Here is an 18284-nt window from a genome sequence, read left to right on the forward strand (position 1 = left end):
TTTTTTTTCCTTCTCAGACTCATTCTCTCTCCTTTCACTCACCCCTTTGCTACTAGGAATTAAACCCAGGGTCACTTAAAGACTGAGCCACATCCCCAGCCTTTCTCATTTTTTATTTTGAGGCAGGGTCTTGCTAAGCTGCTTAGGACCTCACTAAGTTGATGAGGCTGGCTTTGAACTTGTGATCCTCCTGCCTCAGCCTCCCAAACTGCTGGGATTACAGGCATGCGACACCATGCTCAGTATCATCACTCTCTATCCTTTTTAAAGCTAAACTTAAATCATCTCTTTTGCAAATGACTTTACACACATGCAGATGTTCTAAATTTAGAACTAACTGAACTATTAACTGGACTTTATAAATCTTTCTGTAACACAGTGATTTGTTGTAGATTATTATTCTAGTTTTAAATTTTTATTTTAAAATAGTAAATTTAGAGTCAATTCAAAATAAGTTGATAAATAATAAATAGTAAATTCTGATAGTCAATTAGAAAACACAAGAGAAAAAGGTAAGAATAAAAGTAATACGTATCTACAACAGAAATATAAGCAATTAAAACACAATATTTCTTTCTAGTTCATTACATGTATGTACAAATATACACACACATATGCACACACTGTATTCTCACATATAAAACTAGACTGATGGCCTGTGTAACCTTGTATGCACTTTTCTCTTAATCATAAGTGTTCTTACATTATTTTTTTAAACTTCAAAATATTTTAAATCCATTAAACACCCTCCCCATCCATTTCTGAACATTTTGATCACCTACTTTTTTCACTATAACTCTATGAACTTCATTTTACAAGGCAATGAGCTTCGACCTACAATGCAAACATAAAACTCTATCTCAAATATATTCTGAGGAAGAAATTAATGATATTAGGGAAAGGAGTGAGACTAGGTATCCAAGCTCTCAGCCTGAGTCTGAGGAGAAAGCTCAGTTGACAGCTACTCAGTACCTGTAAAAAGTAAGTTAAAGGGTTATAATCTCTTTCCAATGGCAGATGTCAATATGGCTTCAGATGATACCAAGTATCTGTGATTGGCTCTCAAGTTTGGTAACATGCAAGAGGAATCGCTGGAAGCAAGTATGATTCCACATAGAGTACCTCACTCAAATAGTTTGGGTTGAAGAAGAAACCATATGCATATAATCCAGCAGCTTGGGAGGCTGAGACAGGAGGAACACAAGTTCAAAGCCAGCCTAAGCAACTCAGTGAGACCCTGTCTCTAAAAAAAGTACAAAATAGGGCTGGGGATGTGGCTCAGTGGTTGAGTGACCCTGAGTTCAATCCCTGGTACCAAAAAATAAAAATTAAAAAAAATAAAGACTAAAAGGAAAAAATATGTTTCAATGATAGAATAAAGTCAAATAAATTTTTTTTTAAAGAGAGAGTGAAAGAGGGGAGAGAGAGAGAGAGAGAGAGAGAGAGAGAGAGAGAGAGAGAGAATTTTTAATATTTATTTTCTAGTTCTCGGCGGACACAACATCTTTGTTGGTATGTGGTGCTGAGGATCGAACCCGGGCCGCACGCATGCCAGGCGAGCGCGCTACCGCTTGAGCCACATCCCCAGCCCCAAAGTCAAATAAATTTAACTTGTCATTGTACTTTAGATTTCTACTATTAAAAACCAGGACAAAGAATAACTGACAGATACTGATGAGAAAAACAAATTTTATGACATCATTGCATAAATAGGAACTTCCTGGGAGAAGGAGACTTGGGTACAATTAAAGAACAAGTTGGAGGTGGAAATATAATATTTATAATATCGGATCCAGTATGATACTTTTTGATTCCTTCCAAATCCTCTCATATTTTCAAAATTCACTTTCACAAATGACAGGTTTTGACCTATTCTCACATCTGAAAGTATGCATTGGCAAAGCTATCAAAAATCTAAAAGCACTGAAGACCCACATTGAACACATTTTTATGCTAGTTTTATCACTAGTGTGGCATTGCTTCTTTTGTACCTGGCAGTATGGCTTCTGTCTATACTTCAAAGGATTCTTTAAAGCCTAAAAACAGGATTCTTGAGATTCAATTAATGTTTTTTTACATCATCAACCCAAACATTATAGTAATGCTAAGTAATCTTTCATGGTTAGCTATTCTCCTGGAAGAATGCTACAATATTCCTCCTCTACTGACTCATGGGCCTCATGGAAAATTAGATGAGAGCAATATATTCTCTTCCTGGAGAAGTGTACATTCACACACAAAATTCTGCAGAAATTTCCAGAGACCCCTGGGCTCCTTGAATCCCTTTAACAACCTCTATACCAGAAAAAGAGGAAATTACAGAGAAAAGAGTAAACCAGCAAACTGAGTTGCAGAGAGATAAAACAAGGACGGGAAGCAGAAAAGGAATTTTATCATTCTGGGCCACATTTGGTCTAGATGCTCCCTCTTACTTTGCAAAGCAGTTCTGTGCACTACATATTTTTTTAAAGTCAGGAAACAGAACCATCAGTGAGGTTGTCTAACTTCCTCACAAGGTCATACCGCTGGAAAGTACAGAGCCAAAATGCAAATCTGTCTTCTGGGTTTTAAGTTCAAAGCACATTTCACTTAGCACTTACTAAGTGGAGTTACTGCATTTTCATCTTGGGACTTTACAAGATTGAACTGACCCATTAGACTAAGTATGTCACTATGAACTCCCTGAGAGTGGGCTCCATGTCTCCTATATGTTGTGTGTAACTTCAGCACCTGCATGTGAAAGGCACTCATGGAAGGAGACATGAATAGCTAAAGGAACACACCAGGACAACAGTCCTATAGACCATGGCAGAAGCTATATGCAGTTGTGTGTTGCCACAACATAAAGGTCCTTATAATCACTAGTAGTCCTCTAGATGACACTATGCACAGATGTTAGATTTTTAAATGATAAAACTCTTTCATACTGAAACAATGTTTAATCCTCTTTAAAAGTAACCTACTCATAAAACCCCACATAGCTTTACATCAATCTGCCTATTGTCATCACAGCAACAATGAACATTATTTGTTAGTGAACAACTGAATCTTCTTTAAACCAAACTTGTGTTGAAAATAAAAGTATAAACTAGGGCTATTTCCAGATATTATTACCATTACACATTTCATAACTAGAACTTAAATGCATCTTTTTTTCACTTTTGGTTTTGCATTAATTGTATTGAAGATGAAAACTAAAGCTCCATTTCAACGTAGTAAAGGTAATTGCTGCATTTACTGCTCATGTCATGTTGATGTATGACTATGCATCAAAGGTCATCCTTCTGTACTCATACATTATCAAATTTGAAAGCACAATATTTGATTCCGACCAACCTTTAAACTGCCCACAATGTGTGTGAAAAATAGATGGAGTTTTACCTTGGGTTTAAAAAAAAATGAACCCGTGTTTCGGAAGCAGAAGGGTCAAGAAGCCAGTGGCAAGGTTAGGTGTCAGCACTATGAATCGCGTACTGTCCTAGCTTATCAATGAAGTCTAGTACAATGATTACAAGTGAAAATTGCTGTACTAATGAAGACAAAGATCTAAAAAATTAAATAGCGCAGGCCCTCTGACAGAGGGCAGTACCTGGTGGACAATAATGCAGAAATAAGGGCATAAATCACTCCTTAAAGACAATAAAACCTATAAGGCACAAATTGAATTGTTTACGTGTCCATTGAATGAACTCTTAAAAACAGACGTGTCAGCCGCCATACCTCCTGCTACTCATCTGGAATGAGTGACTTGAAATTCAGCTTCTTCATTAGAAGGCAAGTCATCTGCTTTCTACTCTCCTCTTCCCACTCCAAATACACAGCACTACTGTGCTGACACACAATCTGGTAGTCTTGTGTCATCCTGGCCTAAAAGGAGTGCTGGGCAGTCATGCTAGATTCAAACTAATGCTTACAATTTTTTGCTGGGGGATAAATTGGTCTTATCAGAATCCACTAAAACTGAACAGCTGCTGCTCTCTCCTTGGGTGCTTATGGGGGGAAGGGAGGAGGATGGGAAGACAGTAGGAAAAAGAAATTTTCCATTCTTTTTCAGTAGAATCATGGTTGGGTTTTTGCTCTTTGTTTTTAAATTTTAGATTGAGACCATCTGGCTGAATTGCCCAAATTGGCCTTAAACTTGCAATCCCTCTGCCTCCTGGCCTTAAACTAGCTGGGATTATAGGTGTGCAACTACCACACCAGTGTGATGCACCCCTATAATCAACTATGGTTGATTTTGAAGTAAATATGACTTAACTTCATCAAGCCAAACTACAGGATATTGCCTTGTTGAAGAGAAGAAAGGACAAACATGAAAAAAAAATCAGGTTTACAAAACACAAAAGAAAAAGATGTACAGAAAGGAACAGGTGAACCCATAACTCATACAAAACAGGTCTCAAGCATATCAATTTTATTTCAGTCTTTATTGTTTACTTTATAAAATCCATAACATCTAGTTCTGAAGACTCATGTATTATTTAGTAACATGAACATATAATCGAGAATATTAGTTCATTCCAAATATACTTGATTCTTTTTTGATTCTAGGGAAAAGATTTTTTACAAAACATTCTAATTTTTTTCAAATGTGTCAACTTCTGGTAGATAGGCAAAGCCTTTAGAATTTTTGTTATAGACCATAAGACATAATTAGTCAGTTTCATTTAAGAAAAATAAATAACTTATAGTTCATACCACATTAGTGTAAGTTTTAATTATACTTGTCATATACAGTATACATTTCCTTTTGTCTTTCTGAGGCAAGTTAACCAACTTTAAAATCTGAGTTTTTATGGCCTATCTGCTGAAAAACAAAATATTCATAAATTGCATGCTTTTGTATATGTGTATGCAAGCCCCAGTAGATCCAGATGTGAAAAAGATAGCATCTTAATCCAGAAAATTCCAGTTAATGTTGGTCATAACATCATATGGGTTAGAAATAATGAATAAAAATTAGTTTAAAAATATATTTTTAAACACTCATATCATGGTAACCAAAATATGGAAGCAGCAAAAGGGCATGTAGGAATCTTCAAAAAAGAGAGTTTGGTAAGTCAAATTATTTTATGTGCAATTTAGAAACCCTACTCAAGTAATGGTCTTATGTGAAGATGGGGCAAGCTCTTGAACTGAACTCCCACCCAAGGTCATCGCCAGCTCAGTTTATTCATGTGATTGAGCATCTGTCAGGCATTCGGAACACATGAATCCTCCACAATGTGCTCATATTTCCACATTCTTGTATTTTGAGCTATTTTTCTTCTCCTTTACTAATCCCAATTCCATTTAGTTGTAGGAGTCTCAGAAGTATCGCACCACTAGTATTGACAAAGTCAAGTCCATCATTTGTTTATATATGATATTGTAGCAGGCACCATACCAGGCTTTTATTTAGTTTGGCTTGTGTTGTTTTGTTTGAAGAGATCAAGAGAAGGAAAATATAAATTGAGAAAGATGGCCTATCTTCAATCTCACAGTGAAATTACAGAGGCAGACACAAGTAACAGGAGGTTGGGAGACTGTGAGTTACATGTAAAGTATTTTTAATGGAACAAAAAAAGCAAGTCACTGATTAGGAAGGCTGAGGAAATTGCCACTTACAAGGTACAGAGTTGAGTCTTAAAGAAATGAGAGCATAACCAGAATAGCATAACAAAGAACAGCGGATGACATCTCTCAGAAGTATGAAATACTTGTCTGTGGCCAGAGCTCAAGGGAGAATAGTGGAAAACAGGCTGGAAAAGTGATTAAAATTCTGAAAGACATTCTTCCAAACCGCATAAGGAGTCTACTATACACAAATCAATATTTTTAAAGATTTGTGCTTTAGAGAAGCTCCAACATCAATGTGGTTGGTCAATGAATCCCCAAAGAAGAGAAACTGAAATTTGCCTAAATGGTGAGGAACAGGTTATTTGGGACTTTCCCTACTCAATATTTTTTAAATGAGGTTTTCAAAATTCTCCACACTATAAAATCTGCACTTACATTAATATTTCTTGTTCTGTGTGGTATGGGTATGTACATGCTACCTATTCAGCAGATAGTATCTTTTATATACCCGCATCAACAGACACAGCCCTGCCTCCAAGAAACTCAGTCCGGTTTAGGAGATAACAGTACCAGGGGATTTCAAGGTGAGGGTGTGAGAATGGAATGTCTGACAAGTCTGAGATTAAGAAAGACTCCCCCAAAGAAATAATATTTGAGTTATCACAGAAATCAGAGAAACTAAAAAGAGCATTATTATCTCTTTCTTTCAGTTACCAAAGAAGAAACTGCTCACTGGTAGTAAAAAGAGCAAAAACTTAAAAGATTCTAGGCTCTAATTCTATTTTCAACATCCACAAGCCAGTCTTGGGAAATGAAGTTAACCTCTGTTTGATCAAATTCTCTCTCACAGAGTCATTGGAAAAACTGTAAGAGAATGTGTAATAGTACCTAGAGCACAATACCTAACCAAGAATTGATATTCAAAAAATTTCCATTTCCCACTTTCTTTACCCTTCAAAATCAGGTTAAGATAGAAATATTTTCATGAAAATAAATGATTTTTCCCAGTTTTCCAAAATCAAGTGCCAGGGATCTGGTAAAAGTCTTTGGCAGCTGAAATTTTGGCCTATTCTCACAGAATCCTGGTCTAAGAATTTAAAAATTTAATTCATGAGGGAAATCTTTGAAAATGCTTTTTAATCTTCCCAGAGTACTTCCAACTTCTATCAATTTTAATGCCAAAGAAAAAAAGGAAGGTATGAATACTTTTAAAATGCATAAAGCAGAAAATTTGCTTTAAAAAGCATCAAATAATACAGAACTATATAAGTAGATAGTATTAAAGTTCAGCATTCGTATAGGTTAAATCATATATAACAGGACACTGGAAGGGAAAGAACGGAAAATGAAATGGAATCAAAATTTCACACAAAGGCAAACTGACAGAGCAATTGAGGGGGAACACCTTTTATCCAATCAAGTCAGTAATTTAAAAAACTATCTTTAAATAGTATTAAAGAAAATGTACATTAATTTCTGAAGAGGAAAGAAATTAGACTGAGACAAACTAATAATTTATGGATTGACACAATTTAAGTTTTAATTCTGTATTCACTTTAATTTTTGTTTTCTAACAAATATACTTTTATATATTTTTATGTTTGTCTGTCTAAATTCAGAGCCTGAATATATTTTCTTAATAACCAATAAAATTCATGAATTTTAGGATTTAATAAATTTGAAACAATGCAAATTACAAAACTGTTAATTATTTTTATTATCTTAGAAATTTATAAAGTAGATCTCATCAAATTTTTACAATGAATTAGTTATGCCAGATGGAAACTATTCTATTTTCTCCCAATTTTCAAAAGCAGCTCTATTCGTGAACATTTCAAAATCACTATCCATAATTCATGAATTATCCCCATTCTTTGACCCTTCAACTGATCTTCACATAAATCCAACTGATAATGTAATACTGTAAATTACCATTATAAGAAAAAAGTTTTAACTTAGTTAAGCAGTTACCATCAGCTGGAAATAGAAGTAAACTGGTTATATATTAAAGCAATTTTAAATTCTAACACTAGTATTGAAAGGCAGTATAAAATTAGTGTTTCAAGTTGGGTGTGATGGTGCACAAGTATAATCCCAGCTACTTTGGAGAGTGTTAGGCAGGAGAATCTCAAGTTTGAGGCCAGCCTGGGCAATTTAGTGAGACCCTCTCTCAAAATAAAATAAAAAGGGGTGAAGGCATAGCTCAGTGCTAGAGCTCCTGCCTAGCATGTATGAGGCCCTGGATCCAAACCCCAGTACAACAAAAAATAAAATAGTGAATCAATATAAAACATCCTGCATTGAGATCTGAGTTCTGGCTTGATTGAGGTGGCCACTGTATACATCATTTAGCATTTATAAAACAATATTTTATAAAAACCATAATTCTGTCTCTCACACACGTGCACCGGCTGAAAGTTGCCCATCCTGATTCAATTACGTTCTCCATAATAATAGCGAATATGTCTAATGCATATAATAAATGCGTGATGAGAAATACCAATTTCAAGAATAAAAAGCATAGCTTAAGCAGTCACAAAATTTCCAAACTTGATTTCTTTTTAATATATATTTTTAAGTTGTAGATAGGCACAATACCTCTATTTTTTTTCCTTTTATGTGGTACTGAGGATCAAACCCAGTGTCTCCAATGTGCCAGGCAATTGCTCTACCACTGAACCACAACCCCAGCACCATCCAAATTTGATTTCTAACTGGAGCTATTAAAAGTCAACAACTGTTTATTGAATGCTGCCAGTATCTACATGGGTAGGAATATGTATCTCAGACCAAAAAAGGGATGTATGGAGGTTACAAGATAGGAAAACCTTGCAAAAGCAAAGCACAAAAAACATTATTATAGTTAAATACAAAGTGTATGTGTGTGGTGGAGGGGAGGTAATGATGGCAGTGGTTGTAGAGGTTACTAGGAGCAAAATTACCCAGGGCTTTGTAGGCTATATTAGTAAGTTTGGACTTCATCCCAAGAACATGAGGAATCAAAGTGTCTAAGCAATGGTATAGCATAATTCATTTCCATTTTTGAAAACTCATTCAGCTGGGCCAGGTGGCGTATGCCTGTAATACCAGCCCCTCGGGAGGCTAAGGCAGGAGAATTTCGAGCCTTAGCAAAAGCAAGATGCTAAGCAACACAGTGAGACCCTGTCTCTAAATAAAATACAAAACAGGGCTGGGGATGTGGCTTAGTGGTTGAGTGCCCCTGAGTTCAATTCCCAGTACCAAAACCAAAAACAAAACACTTTAGGCTACATGCAGAGAACAAACAGCAAGTGGGCAAGATTGGAGTTAGGGAAACCAGTTAAGAGGCAGCTTTGGTAATCCGAGATGAGGAAGGGCATGAATTAGAAGGCAGTAAAATGGTCATTAAGAGTAAGGCCTCCAAGGGCTAGGAGGTGGTTCAGTGGCAGAGCATGTGCTTGGCCTGTGAAACACCCTGGGTTTGGTTCCCAATATCAAATAAAAAATAAAGTACCTCTGATGTCATTTGCCTATATTGAAATCCTGGATTGTCCACTTACCAGGTGTATAATTTTGAGCAAGTTGCTTACTCTATCTACACCCATTTTCTATAATCCAGAGATAAAAATCTTCACAGGATAGTTGCCAAAGAATAATAAAAAGAATAAAATAATACAAAGTAGTTATCATGTTGCCAGGCTGAATGAGAATGCAAATGTTTATTATAATTATTAATGCAATGTGAATGGTATGGAGAAATGATGTTTATGGTATAGATGTCTGATGTTCAGGCAACAAGAACAGTTTGAACATAGGAAAAAGGGATGAGTGTACCTACCTACTCTAGTTTCTGGCTAAGATAATGATGTTGATGAGAGAAACACAGAAGTCTTGAAGAAGACAGTGTTCATTTTTTAATAAATTGTTAGAGGCATGCCAGTAGGTGAGTGAATGCATACTATGAAGTGAAGAAAATAGACCAGGCTAAAGATCTGACATTCAAAGAGACAGACGGTAATGGGCACTGATGAAAGCTCCTACTGAAAGAATATGCAGTGAAGAAATGACGAAAGGTAGATCCTAGGGAACAGCAAGGAGACATTGAGAGCTAGAGGTCAAAGAGTAAAACAGTAGTAAGATATGTCAAAAGCCAAAGGGGGGGGGGAGTGTTTCAAAAAAGAGGAAGTGCTCTACAATATATCTGCCCAACAGTGAAATTAGTAAGAACTGAAAGTTTTCATTGGATTTTGCTGAGGGCCATTGCCAAATAGGAATGACACATCGAAATTTCCTTGCCAGTGTACCCCATGTTAAATGGACTTGCCTTGGAAATTCGCTGTGACATTGCATGTGTGTTTGAGAAAGGTGACCCTGCTCAAGGACGAGGGTGGATCCAGGTTTAGGGTGTATCCTGCAGGTTTTAGGAAGTATCCCGGTTTAAGACAATCTGGGTTTAAGGCAGTTCCAGGTTTAAGGTTATTGCTGCTGGGAATAGGGCGTATCCTGCTGCCCGAGTTCCCGTTGAGTTCTCCTGGAATTCAGAAAGTATTTGGGACGTGAATTGTGCGGCAGAACTTGGATTTCCCCAGAACGTGTGTGTAGAGGCCGGTGTGAGTTCGGGAATAAAGAATTGCTGTTTGAATCTACAAAGCTGTGAGTAGCTCGTGATTTTGTGCCCAGCCAAGACTGCGGCAGGATTTAACAGCAAAGTTATTCATTTCATATAATAAATGTGTCAAGCATTATGCCAGGCTCTGAAGATATAGATATGAGTACGAAAAGACCCTTGCATATACTGACTTTATGATGTGAAGATGAGAGTAAATGACCAGCAAATAAAATAGTTAGAAATTGTGATAGGGACAGTGGGTAAAGACAGAATAACATGATATGTCAGTAAAGGGAGTTTTCAGATAAGAAGTTTAGGAGGCTTTCTGAGGAGGGAAAATTAAGCTGAGACTTAGAGCAGGGAAGGTTTTAGCATGGCCAGAAAATTCAAAGGAGGTGGCAATGTGGCTATAGTGCACGAATGGGGGTAGAAAGAAGAAAAAAGCCAGACCTCGTTTGTAGATCACACTAAGAACATGGTGAGAAGAGTTTAGATAATGAACTGTTGAAAGTTTATAAATAAGATTAAGATCATTCTGGCTGACAGAACTTAATGGCTTGGTTTTCCTCTATATGTATACAGTCTTAACAATCAGAAATGAGATGTTATACTCTTTCAAACATTGTCTGTTGCAATATCAGAATAAACTTTTCTATTTTAAAAGATACTACACAATCATATGCTGCATATGTTTTTCTAATGTCCTTTTTAATCTCCTTCCATATTTCTTTTTAAAAATATTTTTCATACTATCTGCTTGGTTCTATCATTAACCTACATTTTAAAAAATATTTCTCATACTATCTGCTTGATTCTATCATTACCTACATTTCTCTGCGTTTCTCATTTTCAAGCAATGTACATCAGAATTTGAATATTTTATAACAAGACTCTGCAAGGTGCTAATAAAATGCACATGAGCCAATAGCACACCAAAAAACTGGTGAAATTCATTGTTAAAAGATTATATTCCATAGTTTGGGTTTCCTATTTCTTGAATCTGTATTTATATACATATACACACACAAAGAAGAAAAGTTAATGCAGAAACTCTGGCTTCATCCTGAGCTATTAAATTGTATGCATATTACTTTCTAATTTCCTTACCTGCCAGAGAAAGAATTTATGGCCCTTCCTTTCATATTTCATGAGGATATCAATAATAATGAATACTACCATTTACTCAATACCTATTAATTAGCTGGGCAAGGTGGTGCTCATCTGTAATCTCAGTTACTCAGTAGGCCAAGGCAAGAGGATTACAAATTCAAGACCAGACTTGGAGACTTATCGAGACCCTTTCTCAAAATAAAAGTTAAAAAAAAGGGGGGGGGAATATAGTTCAGTGGTAGAGTACCTGGGTTCTTTCAATTCCCAGTATCACAGAGGAAGAAATACCTATTAGTTATCAGACAGTGAGCTAACCATATTATATAAATTATTTTTATCAACCCAATATCTCTGAAAAATAGACATTATTCTTCCCATTTTAAAGGTGAGAAAACAGTTGCACAGAGTTTAGGGGACTTGCCCAAGATTACAGAGCTGGAATTTAAGTCCAGTTCCATGTGTATGAAAACTGTGTCCACTATACTAAAATGCCTCAGACCATTAACAGATTTGGTTCATTAGAAATACCTGTCAGATATATTAAATCATAAAAATAAATTTTAAATAATACAAAAAGTTTTATTCAATTTTAATACCATGTACAACCAAAACATTAGCCATACACACATATTCTTATATTCCTCCCTTTGGCATAATAATTTGATTTCAATTTTTTTTGTATACTGGAGAAGAAAGGTTAAAAGGAAGCTGTAACACTGTATTTACACTGTATTTAAGGCCCAAGTATTTTCATTCTGGGTCAAAGTTTTTTCCCACTTGATGCTTAGTGCACATATTTAATTGAATGAATTATCAGCAATTAGTTAATTGCTATTCACGCAAAACATTCTTGTCTCTCAAAGTTAAAACCTACGAATGGCCTAATGTGTTCCTGAATCAGAAAAACCTAACCTCTGATTAGAAACTATAAATGTCATTATTTCTCTGAACCTGAAAGGCAACAAGTCTGAAGAAATGCTTAATAATTTGTTCTAAGCAGAATATATACATCAAACTGTGAACTCTTCCATCTAGGATTTTTCAGATAGCCAAGTCATCCACCAAAATACTATTTGAAGTCCAGATATTTAACAAAAAGAAACTGCTGCCAGATCATCTTTATTTTCCTTAACAAAATACACACAAGAGCACAAAATTCACTTATATATCATCATTATTTTACAAGTATAAATAATACTAAGAATTCAAGTACAGTCAAGTGCAGATGAATTTCCTATATGTTAATATGTAAACATAAACTAATTATATACATCATGTGCCTTTGGCCCAGCTGCAAAATAAAAGACATCAAAAGAAACACTGCACTTGACTGTTCAATTGCATTCTTGAGAATTCGTACCAATGCCTATGTAGTTACAGTTGTAACTTTCGTATCACTTAATGTAAACACCCAAATAGACATTTCCTCCCCACTGGCAAATATCTCAAAATTTAAATTATTTCCGTTTTTAATGAGAAAGTACTCAAAATCTTGTGTTTCATTCCTTAAAACAAACACTATTAGAGAACTTATTCCTAATCAAAGTTCTTCCTATGCCAAATAGATATTATTTATAGGTTACACATATAGAAAACAAGAATGCTATTTTTTTTTTTTTTACTTTTAAAATAGACAAAAAAATATCTAAAAGCTGTCTAAAGAGTGTGGATCTTTATGTATTCAAAAGGTTCTTAATTAACTGATACCAGTTGCTCTTAATACTCAGTACATATAACTCTTACACACTGAAATTGCTAGGCAATTTGAATTCAAATGATATCAAGCATATATTTAAAGGGGCAAAACAATTTTTAAGAAGTACCACAAAAAAGCAATAACTGACATCAATAAGACTACAAACATCCAGTTGAAGGCACGTGGAAGCATTTACTACTTTGTCATCAAAGATTCTCCACTTAGTTCAAGATCAGAAATAGAATCAGCTCTGGGAACTGTTGATTTGGCTTCATTTATTGAGGTTTCTTCATTCTCAGTCTCTTCTTTCTCCTCTGGTTCCTCTAAGCCAGATGCATTTTCAATCACTTGGTCCGTCTGCTCTATAGCTGATATTTTGTCATCTGTTTGCTCTGTATTATTATCTAGGACATCTTGTTCTTCTAAAGGTTCTGGAAAGATAAAGATTCAAGACTTCAGAATACCTAAATGTTAAAACCTCTAATTAACTAAAAGGTACACATACACATGGAAAACAGTAGAATGGTCTAATGTTACTCTTACAATCTTTTAAAAGAGGTACTTAAATCTCTATAGGATACCATTTGAGTTAGTACGACTGAAGAATAGCCCCTAATCACACATCACATATTTTTATACAAAATAAACTCCTGAAGATACATTTTTAAGTTAAATGTCCAAAATTCAAAGTTCCAACAGAATTATGTGGTATAGGACAAGTGTCCAACAAGCAAATGTATGCGTTCTCAGGTTGTGGGTTACGTTTTCTGAAGAAACTGTTTCCCCTGTACCCAAGAAACTCTGTAAGCAATGTGCAAATAAGTACTTCTATATTTGTATTGTGCATACATATGTATGTATGACAATGGTTTTCTCCAAAGGCATATCAAGTCTGCCCTTCTCCTCAGCAAGGGAAGTCTTTAGTATTGAAATTTCTCTCTAGCATGCTAGAGAGAGAAAATAGATGTTTCTCTTTGTTTTGTTTTTTTAATCTTGTCTTAAAAACTGTCTTGGTATCTACCTAAAAAATGTATTCTCTTTAAATTTTCTTTTTGAGTTTTATTAAATTTAAACCTCTTAATAATAATTTAATAATAACAATTTTATTAATTAAACTAATTCTTTAAAGTTTAAAAAACAGGCTGGAGGAAAGGAATGACAGGAGCAGACAAGCTTTGGGCTACCCAGTTTCCAAGTCAAAGATAAAAATCTAGCTTTGAGGTATTTCTTTTTGTTTTTGAAATAAACAGTAATTAATATTCTTGCTAAGAGAAATACACTTAAAACCACATAAGCTAAGCAAAAAAGCAAATTTTCTACTTCATTGAAGATTCCTTATGATATATTGTAAATAATACTGATTCAAAAAAATCTGGAGGGAAGGCCAGACTATTGGCAAAAATTTCTAGTTAAATTCCTTGCATGGTATAAACCAAAGTTTGCAAACTAAATAAATAAAATAGTTCTACAAAGAATTATGTTATATACACTCACTTTAACATGGAAGTCTTAGAAATTCATGGTTTTACCATAACAGTTTCAATAAAGACCAATTATTCCTTTCTCACATGCTCTATGCCAAGACTTTAAAAATACTTTTAAAGTATTATTTTCTTAAACATATGGACTCTGGACTCTGGTTTACAGAATTAATTATAACTAACTTCTTCCTCTTTATATATGGAATAAAAGGCCTAAATTCCAGAGTTAGTGACATTCAACTTAATGAGATCTTACTGTACAATAATTTCATGTGATCACAAAAAGTAGTGGGGCATATTCATAAATCATACTTGTGACAAATATCATAAAAATCCTACTTGTATCTTAATACAAAACTTAAAATAGTATCACTGCACCACTGGGAATCTAAACAAAACTCCAATGTAGAAAAGCAACAAGTTATTCAAATTTTGTTTTTTGAGTGCTCTAGGGCACAAAAGAAACAGGGACAAACAGCAAATGAAACTCTATAGCATGTACAAATTATTTTTGCTACAAAGACAAGCAAGTTCTTCTGTAGAAAACCTTAGGAACTGCCAACCATCTACCCTCACAAAAATAATCCAGTGTAGAATTTTAAGAGTCATAGTTTTCCACAACTCTCTGGCCGTAGAGCAAAATCTACTTGGCAGGAACTTTCCAGTGTGTTTAGTAAGCCTTCTGAAATAAACTAATAAAATCACTCAAAGTGAAACAAGGAAAAGACAGAATCTAGGATGCAATAGTAAATAAGTAAATATAGGACACACAAAATTACATTCTGACAGACTGCCTCAATACTGTACTAAAATGGGAGAGGTATCAAAGTTCATGGTTTATTATATTAAAGTGTTGATATTATTTTTTTCAAAAACATGCTCTACTAGTCAAAGCCAATTTAAAAATTCTAGGTTCATAAAAAAGCAGTTAATTCCAAAAGGAGAATTAGAATACTGAAATTGTTAAGTGTCTATAATACATGAATTCATAGAAATACAATGAGCTGGCACAATTAGAAAACATGACACACAAAGTTTCCAGGCAATAGTGTATTTCAGAGAACATATAGAACACTAAAAAATTGGTGAAATAATGAGAGGGATTTGAGAATGATCCAAGAGCTCATTAATAATTACTTTTGTTCCCTGGGGTTATATTATAGTTTGGAACTGAAATGTCCCCCAAAAGCTCATATGTCAAAATCATGGTCTCCAATGAAGCAAGGTTCAGAGCTAGGCTTTTAGGAAGTGACTAGATCATGAAGACTGATAGCTGAATGGACTACTAGGAAGTGGGAAGAAAATGGGTCACTGGGTGTATGTCTTGAAGGATTTATCTTCTCCCAGACCCTTCTTCCTTATCTGTCTGCTTCCCAGCTGCCATGAGCTGAGCAGCTTTCCTTTGCCATGCCCTTCCACCATGATGTTCTGCTTCACCTCAGAAATATAGCTGGCTGACTATGGATTCAACTCTCTGAAATAGTAAGCCAAAATAAATCTTTCCTCCTCTAAGTTGTTTTGGTCACAGCAACAAAAAGTTAATAGAGGTTGATTTGCAGGAAAACAGTCCTAAAACAGTAAATTTACAAAAAGTTGGTATGTGACATGCCTTATAATGCAGACTTCAGTTATTCTAAATGAGATAGGTATTTGATGTTTAGAAGCCAATTCCATTTTGTAAGAAATCATACAAACAATATCTAAATGCATTAGATATAAAATATTAACAAAAAAATTAATATTAATTTAATAATTAATCTGACATAATAGTAGGACTATTTTATGTCTCAAACTACTTATTTTCTATAGGAGAGCATCATTCACTTAGTCTAATAAAATCAGTATTTTTTTCATGAAGTTGTAGTTAAAAATAGCTTACTAGTATAAATATATATTATAAAAGATGTTACTATTTGGCAGTAAAATACTAAAAGAGAAACCAGTCTTTGTGTTCATACTAAAAAAAAACAGGCCTACTCTTCCTTGTATGGCCCAATTTAAGACTAAGAGCTGGTAACAACTACCTTACCAACCTAATTCTATCTGTAAGAAATGTTCAAATAAACATCAACATCTATAATGCCAAAAAAACATTATACCACAGTATGATAAAAACAAATATGATCTACAGAATTTCCTTCTCCACTCTTGTCCTCCACCCCCACCCCCAATATTCTTGAGAGAGAAGTTTTTTCTACCAAATGGTAACAATTGGCAACCAATTGTTTGGGCAAAATCTCAACTCAGCTAGATAACTCAAATTTATAAAACTGAATGAAAAATTGCATAACAAATACCACTGCCTTAGCTATAAACCATGCAAAAACATGTAAGAACTTCATAATGCCTTTAGGTTTTTATCCTAGTTCTTAAAAGAAGAAAAAGTTGGCTCTGATCTACATATTGTGGGGTCGGGCTCCAAATTCCTTAATAGGACACCCATAGCACAAGAGTTAATAACAAGAATCAACAAATGGGACTTACTTAAACTAAAAAGTTTTTTCTCAGCAAGAGAAACAATAAGAGAGGTAAACAGGGAGCCTACATCCTTGGAACAAATTTTTACTCCTCACACTTCAGATAGAGCCCTAATATCCAGAGTATACAAAGAACTCAAAAAATTAGACAATAAGATAACAAATAACCCAATCAACAAATGGGCCAAGGACTTGAACAGACACTTCTCAGAGGAGGATATACAATCAATCAACAAGTACATGAAAAAATGCTCACCATCTCTAGCAGTCAGAGAAATGCAAATCAAAACCACCCTAAGATACCATCTCACTCCAGTAAGATTGGCAGCCACTATGAAGTCAAACAACAACAAGTGCTGGCAAGGATGTGGAGAAAAGGGTACACTTGTACATTGCTGGTGGGACTGCAAATTGGTGCGGCCAATTTGGAAAGCAGTTTGGAGATTCCTGGGAAAGATGGGAATAGAACCACCATTTGACCCTGCTATTGCCCTTCTCCGACTATTCCCTGAAGACCTTAAAAGAGCATGCTACAGGGATACTGCCACATCGATGTTCATAGCAGCACAATTCACAATAGCTAGACTGTGGAACCAACCCAGATGCCCTTCAGTAGATGAATGGATAAAAAAAATGTGGCATCTATACACAATGGAGTACTATGCAGCAATAAAAAATGACAAAATCATAGAATTTGCAGGGAAATGGATGGCACTAGAGCAGATTATGCTTAGTGAAGCTAGCCAATCCCTAAAAAACAAATACCAAATGTCTTCTTTGATATAATGAGAGCAACTATGAACAGAGCAGGGAGGAAGAGCAGGAAGAAAAGATTAACATTAAACAGAGACATGAGATGGGAGGGAAAGGGAGAGAAAAGGGAAATTGCATGGAAATGAAGGGAGACCCTCACTGCTATACAAAATTACATATAAGAGGTTGTGAGGGGAATGGGAAAATAATCAAGGAGAGAAATGAATTACAGTAGATGGGGTAGAGAGAGAAGATGGGAGGGGGGATAGTAGGGGATAGGAAAGGTAGCAGAATACAACAATTACTAATAGGGCATTATGTAAAATTGTGGATGTGTAACCGACGTGATTCTGCAATCTGCATTTGGGGTAAAATTGGGGGTTCATAACCCACTTCAATCTAATGTATGAAATATGATATGTCAAGAGCTTTGTAATGTTGTGAACAACCAATAAAAAAAAAGAAAATTTAAAAATACTAATTTATTTTTGCCTAACACATTAAAATTACATATCAATTTATTAAATTTTGAAGATTTATAGTAAGATTATTTTATATCTTATTATAACAACCTTCATTTATTTTTGCCTTGCTAACATATTAGTGCTCACTATATGTGT

General features: G+C 34.9%; 1 protein-coding gene across 5 annotated transcripts in view; it reads right to left on the bottom strand.

Moving 5' to 3' along the window:
• Nucleotides 1–4408: 4408 nt before the first annotated feature.
• The window catches only part of LNPK (lunapark, ER junction formation factor), a 78360-nt gene continuing 64484 nt past the window's right edge, over nucleotides 4409–18284 (bottom strand). For 4 of the 5 annotated variants that reach the window (XM_081261921.1, XM_081261919.1, XM_081261920.1 and 1 more), the window contains one exon: nucleotides 4409–13384. In XM_081261921.1, coding sequence (XP_081118047.1) covers nucleotides 13149–13384 — 236 coding nt within the window. In that variant the 3' untranslated portion in view covers nucleotides 4409–13148. The remainder of the gene's footprint in view (nucleotides 13385–18284) is intronic. The other variant, XM_081261922.1, reaches the window with a different exon arrangement.

The sequence above is a fragment of the Spermophilus citellus genome (genome assembly GCF_964194105.1).
Source record: "Spermophilus citellus genome assembly, chromosome: 11".
In the NCBI taxonomy this organism is placed as follows: Eukaryota; Metazoa; Chordata; class Mammalia; order Rodentia; family Sciuridae; genus Spermophilus; species Spermophilus citellus.